Source organism: Mercurialis annua, linkage group LG3, assembly GCF_937616625.2.
Source record: "Mercurialis annua linkage group LG3, ddMerAnnu1.2, whole genome shotgun sequence".
NCBI classification, from domain to species: domain Eukaryota; kingdom Viridiplantae; phylum Streptophyta; class Magnoliopsida; order Malpighiales; family Euphorbiaceae; genus Mercurialis; species Mercurialis annua.
The window spans coordinates 75,293,062-75,306,805 of NC_065572.1; the positions used below are offsets into that span (position 1 = coordinate 75,293,062).

Here is a 13,744-nt window from a genome sequence, read left to right on the forward strand (position 1 = left end):
TTTTTTTATTATTTTTTTACTTTGTTTTTAAGTGTTTTTATTTTTTTATTTGATCCATGTACTTTTAAAAATAATTTTATAAATTTTTTTTATTAATAAATTACAAAATTGTGATAGACCAATTAAAACTGTTTTTAATATTATAAAGATTAAGTAAAAAATAATAATAAAATTATAAAATTATATTCAAATGTACGAGGACCAAATAAAGAAATAAAAATGCCTAAAAATGAGTAAAGAAAAAAAATGAAAAATATCGAAAGTTTAGGATAGGTTAAATCAAAAGACTAAATGATAAAAAAAGGTCAAATTTTTTTATGAAAGTTTCATAAAATTCCATTTTTTTTTAATTTTATTCAATTTGTCCCGAAATGCATGATTTTGTTTCAATTATGTCCGACTATATAATTTTGCTTATGTGGCGCTGATGTGTGGCAATACCATATCAGCGCCATGTAGGCGCCACATGAACAAAATTACACCGTTTGACATTATTGAAACGAAATCATGTATTTCAGTACAAATTGGATAAAATTAAAAGATTTAGACTTTTGTAAAATTTTTATAAAAGATTTGGCCTTTTTTTTTATTTGGCCAAATCAAAAATCTATTTAATTATAAATATATTGGATATCCTTTCAATTTTTATATTAGAAATTACTAAACCAAATTTGGAGCTAAATATAATGAGGACCCCTTTGGTGGCATGCATCCCCCTTGCTTTGTTTGTGATGTGCCTATTTTATTTATTATTTAAAGCTTTTCTAATGCTTCCTTTGTTCAGTTTCTATCCAAATTTCCTTCCTCCTTTAACCAACAAATTTCCCTTCTAGATTTTTGATTAATATTATATCGCAGCCATCATAATTTTTCACGTTAAAATCATTTTAAAAATGTGTAGTTAGTAAGTTTAAAAATAGCATTTGCTGCATAGCATTAATAATGTACAAATTACAGGCGAGCAAACTGTTAGTTCAATTAAAAACTAACGGATTTAATTATTATTAAATTGTCTTATCTTTTCTATTTGAACCGATTTAGCCAAAACTAAATTAACCAATTTATTTTAAAAGAAATATAAAATCAAACTAGTCCGTTAGTTAGATTAAACAGTTGAATCGATGAATATAAAAATAGTTATTAAAAATACAAAAACTGATTAATTCAATTAATCCGATTTGCCGAATTTTAATGATATTTACGGTAACCAAATTGATTTTTTTTTATTAATTGAGCTAATCAAATTAACAAAAAATTCTAACTAGATTTGATAAAAAAAAAATTGGTTAATTTTATAAAATTAGTTTAACCCAAATATGTGATCACATCCAAGAATTACTCTTTTTCATATAAAACTATAAAAGTCTTTTTTTTAATTATTATTAGAAGTATGTCATATGATTTACATATGGTTTAATTGCACCAAAAATCAACAATCTTCGCTTGTTTTTGGTTTTTAACATAATTTTTTTCTCTTCCTGTTTACATTTAAAACAGTGCCATTTTATAATATATGCAAATTTTTATTATTTATTTAATGTTCTTATAGTCGTATATAAAAAAAACTAAAATATGAAATCATAGAATAATAACATTTTAATATATTATTTTGTCATTAAGTGTAACTATATAAATTAATATTTTATGAGTTAATTAAGTATTTTATAACGGCGATAAAATATAAACGAGTTCTTATAGATAAATGAATAATAGAATTCTACATGTAGAGTAAAATGACCCAAATTATAAAATAAAGTATGTTTATATAATTGAGTTGGAATTGATTTACTCTATACGGTGAAATATACTCCATCATATGATTGGGTTGTAAATGCTCCTATAATTGTATATATTTGCTGCAATTTTTTACATAAAAACTCGATAAATAATCTTTTAATTGCTATTTGAATTATAAAAATTTAGATAATTAAAATTTCTAAATGTTATATAATATTATGGATTGAAATAGTCTATTTTGTGCGATAAAAGTTATGACAATTTATAAATTTTGAAAACTCATCGCCAATTAAATTCTGTTATGTTGTGTGAAAATGTTGAGATCCATTATTTATTTTAAAGATATGATGACATGTTATTATTCCAAAATTTACTAAATTTTTGATAATTCTAAATTTCTTAAATTTTCAAAATTTACATAATCTTTTTAATTCTTAAACCCAACGTGTGAGTTAATGTATTTATTTTTAAGTTAAAGTGACATAATAAAGTATGTTTAAATAAAACGGCAACAATGCTTGAATATTTTCATATGTATATGTTTGTACTAAACTTCCAAGTGGCTATGGCCCTACCCAACATATTTCAATTACATAAAAAAACACTTTATTCCACCAATTAAAATTGACATAAAGCGTTATGAATTATTCATGTTTGTAATAAAGGATATCAAACTCCCTAGATCACTAAGCTTAGGCCAGATTACAGAAAGGTCACTAAACGGACTTCTGTTACAAAAATGTCACTAAAGTTAACAATTTGTTACAACGAGAAGTCACTCGCACAAAACTCACCGTTTTTGATGACATGTCTCGCCAGATTTGTCCACATCATACAGGCCTCATATGCCATGTCAATAAATAAATCTCTAACTAAATATTAGTTTAATAAAAATCCAGGGATCATTTTGGACTCTTTATATTGTCCATCTTTTTTCTCTATGCTTAAAAAAAAATCGACCAAAACCTTGAAAAATGTTTGTTGAATGTTTTGTGCTAGTAGGTTCAGCTTAGGGTTAGTGGGTTCCTCTCCTGAAACTGGATTCATCCCAATCCTACTACTTCAGCTCATCATTTTCTTTCACTTTTCTTTTTATTTCTTCTGCTTCTTTAACTATTAATGGGTTAGTTTTTTTTTCATTAATGGAGGATGATACATAAGAAGCTGCACATTCCAATTGGCTATTATGCTTACTATTTTTGTCTTTTTAATTTAACAAATCTTAGGTAGATCCACCTGCGAATTGAAGCATATTTTTCTTCTTATTTGATTACTGTAATTTGGATTATGTTTTTGTAATTTCTATGCTTTTCTACCGCTACCAAATTTTAATTGTGTGGATGGTGTATGTTGAGAGTGCTGAAAAATACCCAGATGGGTCTGCTCTTTATCGATGAAGAACAGACCCATCAAGGGGTGGCCATATTTTTGTTCCGACGGTAGTTAGTCAGGCGGTGGTGGTGAATGAAGAGGAAGAAGGGTGGAGCTGTTGCTTGTGGAGGTGATGGCAGGCAGTGGTAGGAAGAATGGTGGCCCAGAAAAATGAAGAAAATGAGATGAATTGGGGTAAATTAGATTTAGTGATTAATTATGTTTAAAACCCTGAAAAAGGTGAGGTTAGATTCCTATATTTTTATTTATGAATTAATGTGATTTTTGAACTTTTATTAATTAAAATTTGTCTGACGTGGCATATGAGGCATGTATGATGGGGACAAATCCGGCGAGACATGTCATCAAAAACGGTGAGTTTTATGCGAGTGACTTCCCGTTGTAACAAATTATTAACTTTAGTGACACTTTTGTAACAAAAGTCCGTTTAATGACCTTTCTGTAATCTGACCTAAGCTTAGTGACCCAGAGAGTTTAATATCCTTGTAATAAAGTTACTAATGAATATTTTATTATCTTCTTTAACCGGAATAATATGATATTTATATTCGTTAATATACACTATCTCGGTCCTACAAAAAGAGGGAAAAAAATTGTACAAAAAATTAAGAAATATAAGTTAAAATAATTTTTTCTTATTAATTTTTCTTATAGTCTTAATTTAATTATCTAATTTTTTTAAATTTAATTAATTATATATTATATAGGAATGCAAAATATTTTTTTGGAAGAACCTTTTCTACCCGTTTCAATTTTTTTCTCACAAAGTCCATTAATCTAATTTATCGTATTGTTTGAGAAAAAGTTTATTTGTGTTGAATAAGTGACAATTAGTAATGATTAGAATAATAACAACAACAGTGGTTGAAATTATCGAGTGACAATATTAGTATTTTAAATTTGCTATTCAAATTATCATAACAAGTTTATCTATATTTTAAAATGTTTAAAATATAAATTTTGTCCATCTTTATAGACAGAAGTAGTATATTTTTTTTTACATTGATACATACAACTTAACATGTAAATATAAGATATAGAAATTAATAATAACAATAATATAATGTAACATCTTTAATTAATAAAAAGTCAGCTTATTGGCATGCATGCATAATTATATTATTAGGCATATTTTGACAATATTGTTGATTGTGGATGAAAGGGATAGCAATTTTGTTTAATTATCGGACGAAATTGGCATTGTATTATATTATCGTAATATTTATTTTCTTGGTTCTTATGTCGATGTTGACAATATATTTGGAAGTCAATTTTCATTACCTCAATTTTTCTTAATATACTATGATATCATACATTTAATCACCAACTAAATTCCATTCCATGCATGAGACAAGAAAATAGATTTTTATGCATTTTCAAAGATCATATGCTTTCTATAATTACAATTCATTTAAAAGTTTAAGGTAAAATGAATAAATTATTCAAATGTACACAAAAAATCTACTCTACACAAATGAAATTTTTTTAATCCCAGACTTTCTAATATTCTCTATTTAAAAGACCAACTAGACCACAAGTCCACACATGACACATTCTCTCTTTTTCATTATATTGATTATCAAATATTCAATTTATTAATAAACTTTTAAGACTTTTCAAGTAAAACACATACAGTTTAATTATATACGAATAATTAATTTGATCAAATAGTAACATTCATGCGTGTGAAATAACACTTGTTCTTAAAAATACATCTAAAATAGCAAGTTGATTAAATGATCTCACATTTGGCCAAAAAATAAAACTTTGTAAGTTTCACTGTAATTTCTTACATTATTTTTTTAGGGTACTTATAAAATTTTATCTTTTCGCATTTGAATCGATTTAAGCATAACATTTAAAATTTATCACAAAAAGAGCATAATTCTTTTATGTTTTGGCAGTTTACAAAGCATTATTTGGTGGAAAAAAATAATAAGAGATTAAATTTTGTTCAGCAAAATTTTAAAAGGATATTTAAATCGCTATACATACGAAAGTTGAAATTTTAAACATAAAAAATTATTTTGTTATTAGAAAAACATCAAATCAGAAAGATTCATTTTTTTTTGTCAAAGATAAAATATCATTAATAGTAATAATCGACTATACAAGTTATTTTTATTGTTATATAAAATAAAATTAAATATTACTAGTAGTAGTTATTTTTTCATTAAATTTAAATATTCGAAATGAAGAGATGTACAAAGTTATGTCTTAGTTCAGACACACTCTCTCTCTCGTTAGCTTTGTAATGTTTTGATTCTCTCTCTAACAACATTTATGTCAATCTCTCTCTACGCGATCTCTACAGAAACTTTCAATTCTAAACCAAAATTACAACCAAACACATTTCTAGGGTTTTCATTTTTACTCTCTCACTCACTTAATCATAAGCTTCACCATTCAACTCGCTCTGATTTGACTCAGTCTGTCCATTTTCTTCTTCTTAATTAACTCTAGCTTCAACTTCAAGCTTGTCAAGTAAGTGTCCTTTAAAAAATTAATTCAGTTTAGTTAGTCTTGGTGTAGAGTTTAGGTATTGTTATTTAATTTTTACTTGCTACTGTATTTAGATCTGTTTGTAAATGTTGTTTATTTTTAGCATTTTAAGATCGTAACTGTTTGTTTGTGTTTCTGATGAGATTATTGAAGAATTAAAGAATATTAAAAAAAAAATGAAAAATGTGGAGTTTGAAAGTCACTAATTTTAGTACTATTTCTTTTTATCATATTAAAATAAAGACTTCAGCTTGAAAGTGAGGATTTTGTTAATGAATGAAATGCACATTGAGTAACATTAATTTGACATGGGTTTGTATGAGTATGCTTAAGAACATGGATCAAATATAGTTAGGTTTGTCTTTGCAGGTTTTATTTACTGAATCGGCTGTTGAATGGTCCGGCTTTGAATTCGTAGGTCATTTTTCATTGCGGGAATGATTGAGGAACTTATACAACTGGTTTCGAGTTGTATGTAAGTTGTCCATGTGGCTCGGAATTTCATAAAGTGATGCTTTTTTTGCGTTTTTGATAATGAGGAAGAAAATATTTTAAGAGAATTGTGTGTAGCTACTGTAAGTCTAAATCTCAGAAGATATGCCTTCATGGTGGGGTAAATCATCATCCAAAGAAGTTAAGAAGAAAGCAAGCAAGGAAAGTTTCATTGACACTTTGCACCGTAGATTTAAGAGTCCAACTGAAAGTAAAATCATTGGAAGGTCTGGAGGTTCACGAAGACGCTGTAGTGACACAGTTTCAGAGATAGGATCTCAATCTCGAGCACAATCAAGATCGCCCTCCCCTTCTAGAAATCATGTTTCAAGATGTCAAAGTTTTGCTGAGAGGCCCCATGCTCAACCGCTTCCTCTTCCTGGTGTGAACCTTGCAATCGTGGGACGAACAGACTCCGGAATTGGAATGTCAACAAAATCTAAATTGGAGAAAGGCTCAAAGTCATTGTTTCCGCATCTGCCAAAACCAGGATGCATTCGTAGTAGGGCAAATCCAGCAGATTTGGATGGAGATTTGGCCACTGCTTCAGTTTCTAGCGAGAGCTCCATTGATAGTGATGATGCTGTTGACTCGAGCCATCGTAGTCCGTTGGCAACTGACTGTGATCATAGTATTAGAACTACTAGTAACACTACTTCCAGGTGATAATGCTTATTAGTTGTTAGCTTCACATATATGTTATCTGCTTCCTCTGTCTCTATTTTTCTCTCATCCCTAATTGTTGTACTTTATTTTTTTTCTGAAGTGCAATGGTCAAGGATCGCTTATCTACTGCCACCCAAATAAATTTAAGAGAGGCAGAAAAACCATCAAACATTTCTTTTGGTAATCACATATCTACAACATCACCCAAACGGAGGCCTCTAGGTGGCTACGTGCCAAATCTACAAGTTCCACATCATGGTGCTTTCTGCAGTGCCCCAGACAGTTCTATGTCAAGTCCTTCTAGGAGTCCAATGAGGGCATTTGTCAATGAACAGGTAATAAATTCTGCTTTCTGGGCAGGGAAGCCTTACACAGATGGCTGTTTACTAGGATCTGGCCATTGCTCTAGTCCAGGTTCAGGTTATAATTCTGGGCATAATTCAATGGGAGGCGATATGTCAGGACAATTATTCTGGCAACAGAGTAGGGGTAGTCCTGAATGTTCCCCAATACCTAGTCCGAGAATGACTAGCCCTGGCCCCAGCTCAAGGATTCAAAGTGGTGCGGTCACACCAATTCATCCTCGTGCAGGAGGGACAACCATTGAGTCACAGACATATTGGCATGATGATGGGAAACAACAAAGCCACCGATTACCACTTCCTCCTGTATCAGTTTCAAATTCCTCTCTTTTTTCTCCCTCAAATTCAGCAGCAGCATCTCCCTCAGTGCCACGAAGTCCTGGAAGGGCAGAGAATCCGGTAAGCCCTGGATCACGGTGGAAAAAAGGAAAGCTGTTGGGTAGAGGCACATTTGGACATGTTTATGTTGGTTTTAACAGGTACTGGAAAATTTTAGCGATGTATGTAAATGTCTAATGCATGGTAATGTTTAGTGCAATACCATCCTTTCTACAATTATAATGAGAACTTTGTTGACTAATGACTAGGTGAATGTGATGTTATTAACTGTTTGGAAGCATGTGTTGGACGGGCTTCATTCTCATGCGATATGCTTGTTCGATTGACTTCTTTCCTAAATGATGTTTTAAGCTTCTTATATGTTTTCAAATGCCTGTGACTATTTTGTGTTAGATATCTGATTTAAATTTCTATTGGTTAGTGAAAGTGGAGAAATGTGCGCAATGAAGGAAGTTACATTGTTTTCAGACGATGCTAAATCAAAGGAAAGTGCTAAGCAGTTAATGCAGGCAAGTTTTCTGTGAAAAGACCTGAAGTTTTATGCTCTTTAAATTTTTCTATGTGTTATTCCCCTTAAATTGCCTGCTCTTTCAAGTATATTTGAATATACATTCACTTTTCTTTCATAGGAAATCTCTCTATTGAGTCGGTTACGGCATCCGAACATTGTGCAATACTATGGGTCTGAGTCGGTAAGTGTTGTACATGACATTCTTGACCCTATAATTGAAGCCTTCAAAATTTAGATTTTTGTTCTCTTTAAATATTGGTTTGGCATATACAGTGCTTTGGTACAACAATTGCTAACTTTCCATTTATCCATCTAACAATGATGAAAGAATCTTTTTGAAGATAAATGTTTAGTCTCTGGACTTTTTTTATGTTTGCAGTATAATAAGCTGGCCATTTGGTATCTTATACTCATGCATCATGACAATTTAAGTTGTTTTAACTTATAAACCTTTGAAACTTATCTTGGACAGGTTGGTGATAGACTTTATATTTACCTGGAGTATGTATCTGGCGGGTCCATATACAAGCTTCTCCAAGAGTATGGACAGTTGGGCGAACTAGCAATTCGTAGCTATACTCAGCAAATCTTGTCTGGACTTTCATTTTTGCATTCTAAAAGCACCATCCACAGGTGAAATAAGCCATTCTTGTTCATCTCATCTGCGTACTGATAACAATCAAATAATTTTGGCATCTCAGTATTTCATGGTATTAACTGCATTTCTTGAACAGAGATATTAAAGGAGCAAACATACTTGTGGATCCAAATGGTCGTGTTAAATTGGCAGATTTTGGGATGGCTAAGCATGTAAGTATGGATAAAGTCTCTTTTCACTTCAAATGCAATTTATCAAATTTGATGGAAATTCACTAATGCTTTGTGAAATTTAAGACTTGTTACATTTAAATGGCGCATCTGATGCGTACAAAACTTGATAATCCCTAAGCAACAAGTTTACTCTGTGGAGATCGATTAGTTAGGCATATATATGCTTGGGTGCACGCACCGGTGGATAATGATCTTTTATTGGGACAGCATGCTTAATTTAAAGGGCTGCTTCCCTAGTTAGTTACCTATCTTATGTCTTAGTTATGGCTTCAGCATTTCTGCATGGTGATATGTTCCTATTACCCCAACTTACTTGGGTGCTATCTCCTTTGCAGATTACTGGACAATCATGTCCACTATCATTCAAAGGAAGCCCTTACTGGATGGCTCCTGAGGTCAGAGTATTTTCTTGGTTGACCTTAATCTTCTATACCATGCTGTGCTTCATCAATTATCCTTTCACAGGTTATAAAAAACTCAAATGGCTGCAACCTTGCTGTGGACATATGGAGTCTTGGATGTACAGTTTTGGAAATGGCCACCACCAAACCTCCCTGGAGCCAGTTTGAAGGGGTGAGTGAAGAAAGTTATAGATTGCAGGAACTTTTATTAATGCACGATTCTTCTTACGTGATTGAATACTGCTTTCAGCTCTATGACCTAGATTCTTTGCTGTAAATTTCGGGTTTTTCTTTTACTTTCCTGATACTGGCAATTTTATGACTTCAAGGTTGCTGCAATGTTTAAGATTGGAAATAGTAAGGATCTCCCAGCAATTCCAGATCACCTCTCTGAGGAGGGAAAGGATTTCGTGAGAAAATGTTTGCAACGTGATCCACTACATCGCCCCACTGCTGCCCAGCTTTTAGAACATCCATTTGTAAAATCTGCTGCACCTTTGGAAAGACCTATTCCAGGGATCGAACCTACAGAACAATCCCCCGCAGTTATGGATGGCGTGAAGGCTCTGGTATTTTCTTTGTTAATGCTGTTCCCTTTATATCTGCTACTTCCTAATATGTTTGTTCCACTAATGAGTTCAGTTTACATTTTCTTGATATAGACATTTTGCGTGGCAATTTTTTGTTTTTCTTCTGTTAGTATTGTGTCTCAAATGATTGTTTTGGGGATTACTCAAACTCTAGTCATTGTAATTTTAAGATAATGTATGTTTCTCATAATATATCAAATTTTTCACAAGGATAGAAACCTTACAATCAAGGGCATTAGAACCTCCCCTTGAAACATAACGAATACTTCTGAAAAAAATAAATGAATGCACATATTAGATGTCAGACGAGGAGTTTGTGGGAGCAGCCTAAGATGAGAGGAAAACATCAACAGTTGTGGCTGCTCAAACCGGCTTTTAGACAGCAGTAAAATATTGTAATGTGCTAATGTCTCTGTGGGACTCTAAATTAAGTTGCTTTGCATGCTAACCTTAATCTTTCTCTTCTTCATCATGCCAAAGATGTTTAAACTGTTGCCATCACTATTCAGGGCATTAGAAATACATCCTCAGAGTCAGAAAGGCTTGCAATTCATTCATCTCGAGTTTTGAGAAGTTCCCATGCCAGGTTTCTCTCCTTGTCTCTCCTTTCTACTTTGGTTTTTTGTAGTCAACATCATTAGCTTATGGCGTATTTCAATTCCGTGACCTGCAGTGATATTCTTATTCCAAGGAATATATCATGTCCTGTCTCACCAATTGGAAGCCCTTTACTACATTCAAGGTCACCGCAGATAATGTCTCCTTCACCTATATCTAGCCCACGAACCATGTCAGGTTCATCTACTCCTCTTACAGGCGGCAGTGGTGCTATTCCATTTAATCACCTGAAGCAGTCTGTTTATTTACAAGAGGGTTTTGGCATCCAAAAGCACTCAAGTGGTAGCCACATCAATGGCTTCTCTTATCATGATTGCAATCCAGACCTTTTCCGAGGAATGCAGCCAGGGTCTCACATGTTCTCTGAACTCATATCCTGTGAAAATGATGTCATTGGAAAGCAACTTGGAAGGCCTGCTCACGGGGAACTTTATGACGGACAATCTATCCTGGCTGATCGTGTGTCCCGACAGCTGTTAAAGGATCATGTGAAGATGAACCCATCCCTTGATCTAAGTCCCCGCTCTTCTATGCCCAACCGAACCGGTGGTGTCTAACTTTAAGCATTTTTGTGGACACGCCTGTCAGAGCAAGCTTTCTAAATTGCTGGATCGGTATTCACCCAATTCAACTGCCGAGGAAGCTAGTTTTCGCAGTAAGTGTTAGGAAACAAACCGCGGGGTAAGCTTAAAGCCGATAGAAAGATCTGGTTTTCGGAGAAATTTTCTGCCTGGAGCTTGGTTACAGTGGCTCAGCATATAAGCTTTATGCAGTCATGTGGATATTCAGTTTGCACAATGAAGGGGACTCCCTAGCAAAAAAGAAACTAGCTGTTGTGGTATGTCTCAGCATCTATGTGCATGCAGTCAGGTGCATAAATCATTGAAAAAATGGCTGACTTAATCAAGACAAAGTAGGTGTATTGTCCCTAGGGAGATTGGCGGTTCCTTGAGTATGGAAAATATTCATAGCAGTGAGAAGTGTACATTCTTTTAGAGCACGGTATAGAAGAGAAACAAGAACTGACTACATCTTATTTACATCATTTTGATTGCTCTGTCGGATCTGAGATCGCATATGCAGAACTGAATTGAGGTTAGAATCTAGAACTCTATTTATGAAGAAAACTTGAATTAGTTGAGCCTGTGCATTGTTCCCTGTGATGGTAATGCCAGCTCAGATTAACTGCTCTTGTATACTGTTGGAGCTGATTTGTTTGATGTACATCACCTCTTGAGTAAATTGAAAATAGAAATCTAATTACACCATTCTGTAATCTTTCATGGTTATGATGCACTAGTAATATCATTTATTGACAAGATCGGAGCTGAAATCCCATAGCTTGTTAGCCAAATTCACATCCCTAGCCATTGAACCTGCTTCACCTAAGCTGCTGTTCACAAAATATGCACCACTAATTCCCTCTACCTCCGGATGCAATGCTGCGTAGCATGTAGTTGCTGCTCCCTGCGGAACACTTTTAAACACTCTTCCTAAAAGCATCTTAATAACACCTGTTTCATTCCAAGAAAATTAAGACATTTATCATCCGAAGCGAAAGCAATCACTAAAACAGTAGCATGCCATTGCCTATGTTGCATGGAAACTAAATGTCTCTGAAATTCTAAAATTTTAGAGTGATAAAATATTCTCGTATCAATATCTTTTTTTCGTTTTTAATTTCTGTGCAACTTAGGTACACACTATCATTGAAGTTGCTAAACTAATCTGAATGAAATGTAATACAAGTCGTTAAAGGATTTGATGTTTACCTGCGACAATGCTGTTACTAGAATTCTTGCTTGAGAAGACAAGATTGGTAGGGATTATTCCAGGATGAAGTGAATTTGCAGTTATGTTTGCCCCGTCTTCCTGCTCCGAGAAATAGCATCAGGATGATGACTCCAATATATAAATGATAAGACCAGAAAAAAAACCTCAAATAGTAGGATAAAGCAGACACCTTTAAACGTCTTGCAAGCTCATTAGCATGAAGAACATTAGCAAGCTTTGATTGACAATATGCAAAAAAACTGCTGTAGCTGTATCAAAGTAATAATTTCTTCAATAACAAATACAAATAAAAATAAGAGCTGCCATATCAGGCACGTATGATCCAAATATCAGCAACTGGAAATGTGATTCTGATATTTGCGGTTTTTAAATGTTACCCTGAAGGATCATTGATCTTATCAAATCTAATTCCACCACGATATGAGATACGGTGTCCATCGGACGAGACATTTATAATTCTTCCGCCCCTTCCACTCTTTAGTGCTGTTTCTTTCATGGTCTCCAGCAACAGATTCGTCAAAAGAAAATGACCTGAAGGCATTTTCATATCAGGCTAAATGTAAAAGGAGATACTCGGATTATTTTCAATAAATTCAAACTCGATCATGGGATACCTCCCGATACTCGCAACATACCTAAGTGATTTGTGGCAAAATGTTGTTCAATGCTGTCCTTAGAGAGCATAAATTTGCCAGTAGCCACACCTGCATTATTACTTGCAGCAATAAATTTGAAAACGGAAAATAAGAACACGTCCACAGTTCCTTAATAAACAGTCTATCAATGGTGTTCTAATATATAAATGCAGTTTCTCACATAAGGATGTTGAGTGGAAGACCGGAGGAATTAAAATTTGATGCAAATTTCCTGACAGAAGCCAAAGAACTGAGATCCAAATCCATGGCATCAACTTTGGCAGATGGAATTTCCTTAGTTAAAGCTGCTTTGACATCTCCAGCAGCAACCATATTCCTAGCCCCCATAATCACATGAACACCACGCATCGCAAGAACCCGTGCCGTTTCAGTACCAATCCCATTCGTAGTTCCTGCCACATAAACCAATAGAACTTGATTCAGTATTCTACTGAGCAGCTCCTCTCTTTTTGGTAACGAGGACTCACTCCCCCGAGCCGAAGCCCAGGATCATTATCTAAAAACAGACCTAAAAAGAAAGAAAACCTGTAATAACAGCAGTGAGACCAGATCCATCTATTCCCCGAGTTACTTCTTCAGCTGTAGAAGAAGCTGAGAATTTAGATGGTCCTTTCTTGTTAAACAGCCACCACATGCTGATGATCTTTGTTTCTTCTTGTGATTGGTCTACTGAGTATTTTTTTTTTCAGCTTTTGAAGAACTGATATTCACAACAAACATACATGCTTATTACATGAGAAAGAAGTTGACTCCAAACAAACATTACATGACCACAGATTTTTTTGGGACCATGTAAGAACCGTCAATGAAAACCTTTTCTCTATGGCTTTCATTAGATATCCGTTGGCTCTTT

At 33.4% G+C, this 13,744-nt stretch overlaps 2 protein-coding genes across 4 annotated transcripts; one reads left to right on the top strand and one right to left on the bottom strand.

Annotated features, from left to right (window-relative positions):
• Nucleotides 1–5,342: 5,342 nt before the first annotated feature.
• Nucleotides 5,343–11,717, top strand: LOC126674714 (mitogen-activated protein kinase kinase kinase YODA-like). Of its 3 annotated transcripts, none has more exons than XM_050369204.2 (12): nt 5,343–5,613; nt 5,987–6,785; nt 6,890–7,630; nt 7,912–7,999; nt 8,120–8,182; nt 8,474–8,634; nt 8,736–8,811; nt 9,168–9,227; nt 9,298–9,405; nt 9,563–9,802; nt 10,333–10,409; nt 10,497–11,717. In XM_050369204.2, the coding sequence occupies exons 2-12, from the start codon at nt 6,229–6,231 to the stop codon at nt 10,996–10,998; spliced, it is 2,673 nt and encodes an 890-aa protein (XP_050225161.1). In that variant the 5' UTR covers nt 5,343–5,613; nt 5,987–6,228; the 3' UTR covers nt 10,999–11,717. The 3 variants fall into 3 exon arrangements, with proteins under 3 accessions (XP_050225161.1, XP_050225159.1, XP_050225160.1); XM_050369202.2 differs by having other exon boundaries at nt 6,001–6,785; XM_050369203.2 differs by having other exon boundaries at nt 6,050–6,785.
• LOC126674715 (short-chain dehydrogenase TIC 32, chloroplastic-like) lies at nt 11,556–13,743 on the bottom strand. Its single transcript, XM_050369205.2, has 7 exons — nt 13,417–13,743; nt 13,052–13,283; nt 12,871–12,950; nt 12,613–12,766; nt 12,405–12,483; nt 12,214–12,313; nt 11,556–11,955 (listed from the first exon to the last, which is right to left on the bottom strand). Exons 1-7 carry the CDS (start codon nt 13,523–13,525, stop codon nt 11,747–11,749), a joined length of 963 nt encoding a protein of 320 aa, XP_050225162.1. The 5' UTR covers nt 13,526–13,743; the 3' UTR covers nt 11,556–11,746.
• Nucleotide 13,744: the final 1 nt, after the last annotated feature.

What these genes read in the sequence shown, in the direction of transcription:
- LOC126674714 (XM_050369204.2), top strand. Translation starts at nt 6,229, where the DNA reads ATGCCTTCATGGTGGGGTAAATCATCATCCAAAGAAGTTAAGAAGAAA. An exon ending in GTTTATGTTGGTTTTAACAG is followed by an intron (nt 7,631 to 7,911) that starts GTACTGGAAAAT and finishes TCTATTGGTTAG; the next exon opens with TGAAAGTGGAGAAATGTGCG. An exon ending in ATTTTGGGATGGCTAAGCAT is followed by an intron (nt 8,812 to 9,167) that starts GTAAGTATGGAT and finishes TCTCCTTTGCAG; the next exon opens with ATTACTGGACAATCATGTCC.
- LOC126674715 (XM_050369205.2), bottom strand. Translation starts at nt 13,525, where the DNA reads ATGTGGTGGCTGTTTAACAAGAAAGGACCATCTAAATTCTCAGCTTCT. An exon ending in CTTCCACTCAACATCCTTAT is followed by an intron (nt 12,951 to 13,051) that starts GTGAGAAACTGC and finishes TATTGCTGCAAG; the next exon opens with TAATAATGCAGGTGTGGCTA. An exon ending in AGCTTGCAAGACGTTTAAAG is followed by an intron (nt 12,314 to 12,404) that starts GTGTCTGCTTTA and finishes TTCTCGGAGCAG; the next exon opens with GAAGACGGGGCAAACATAAC.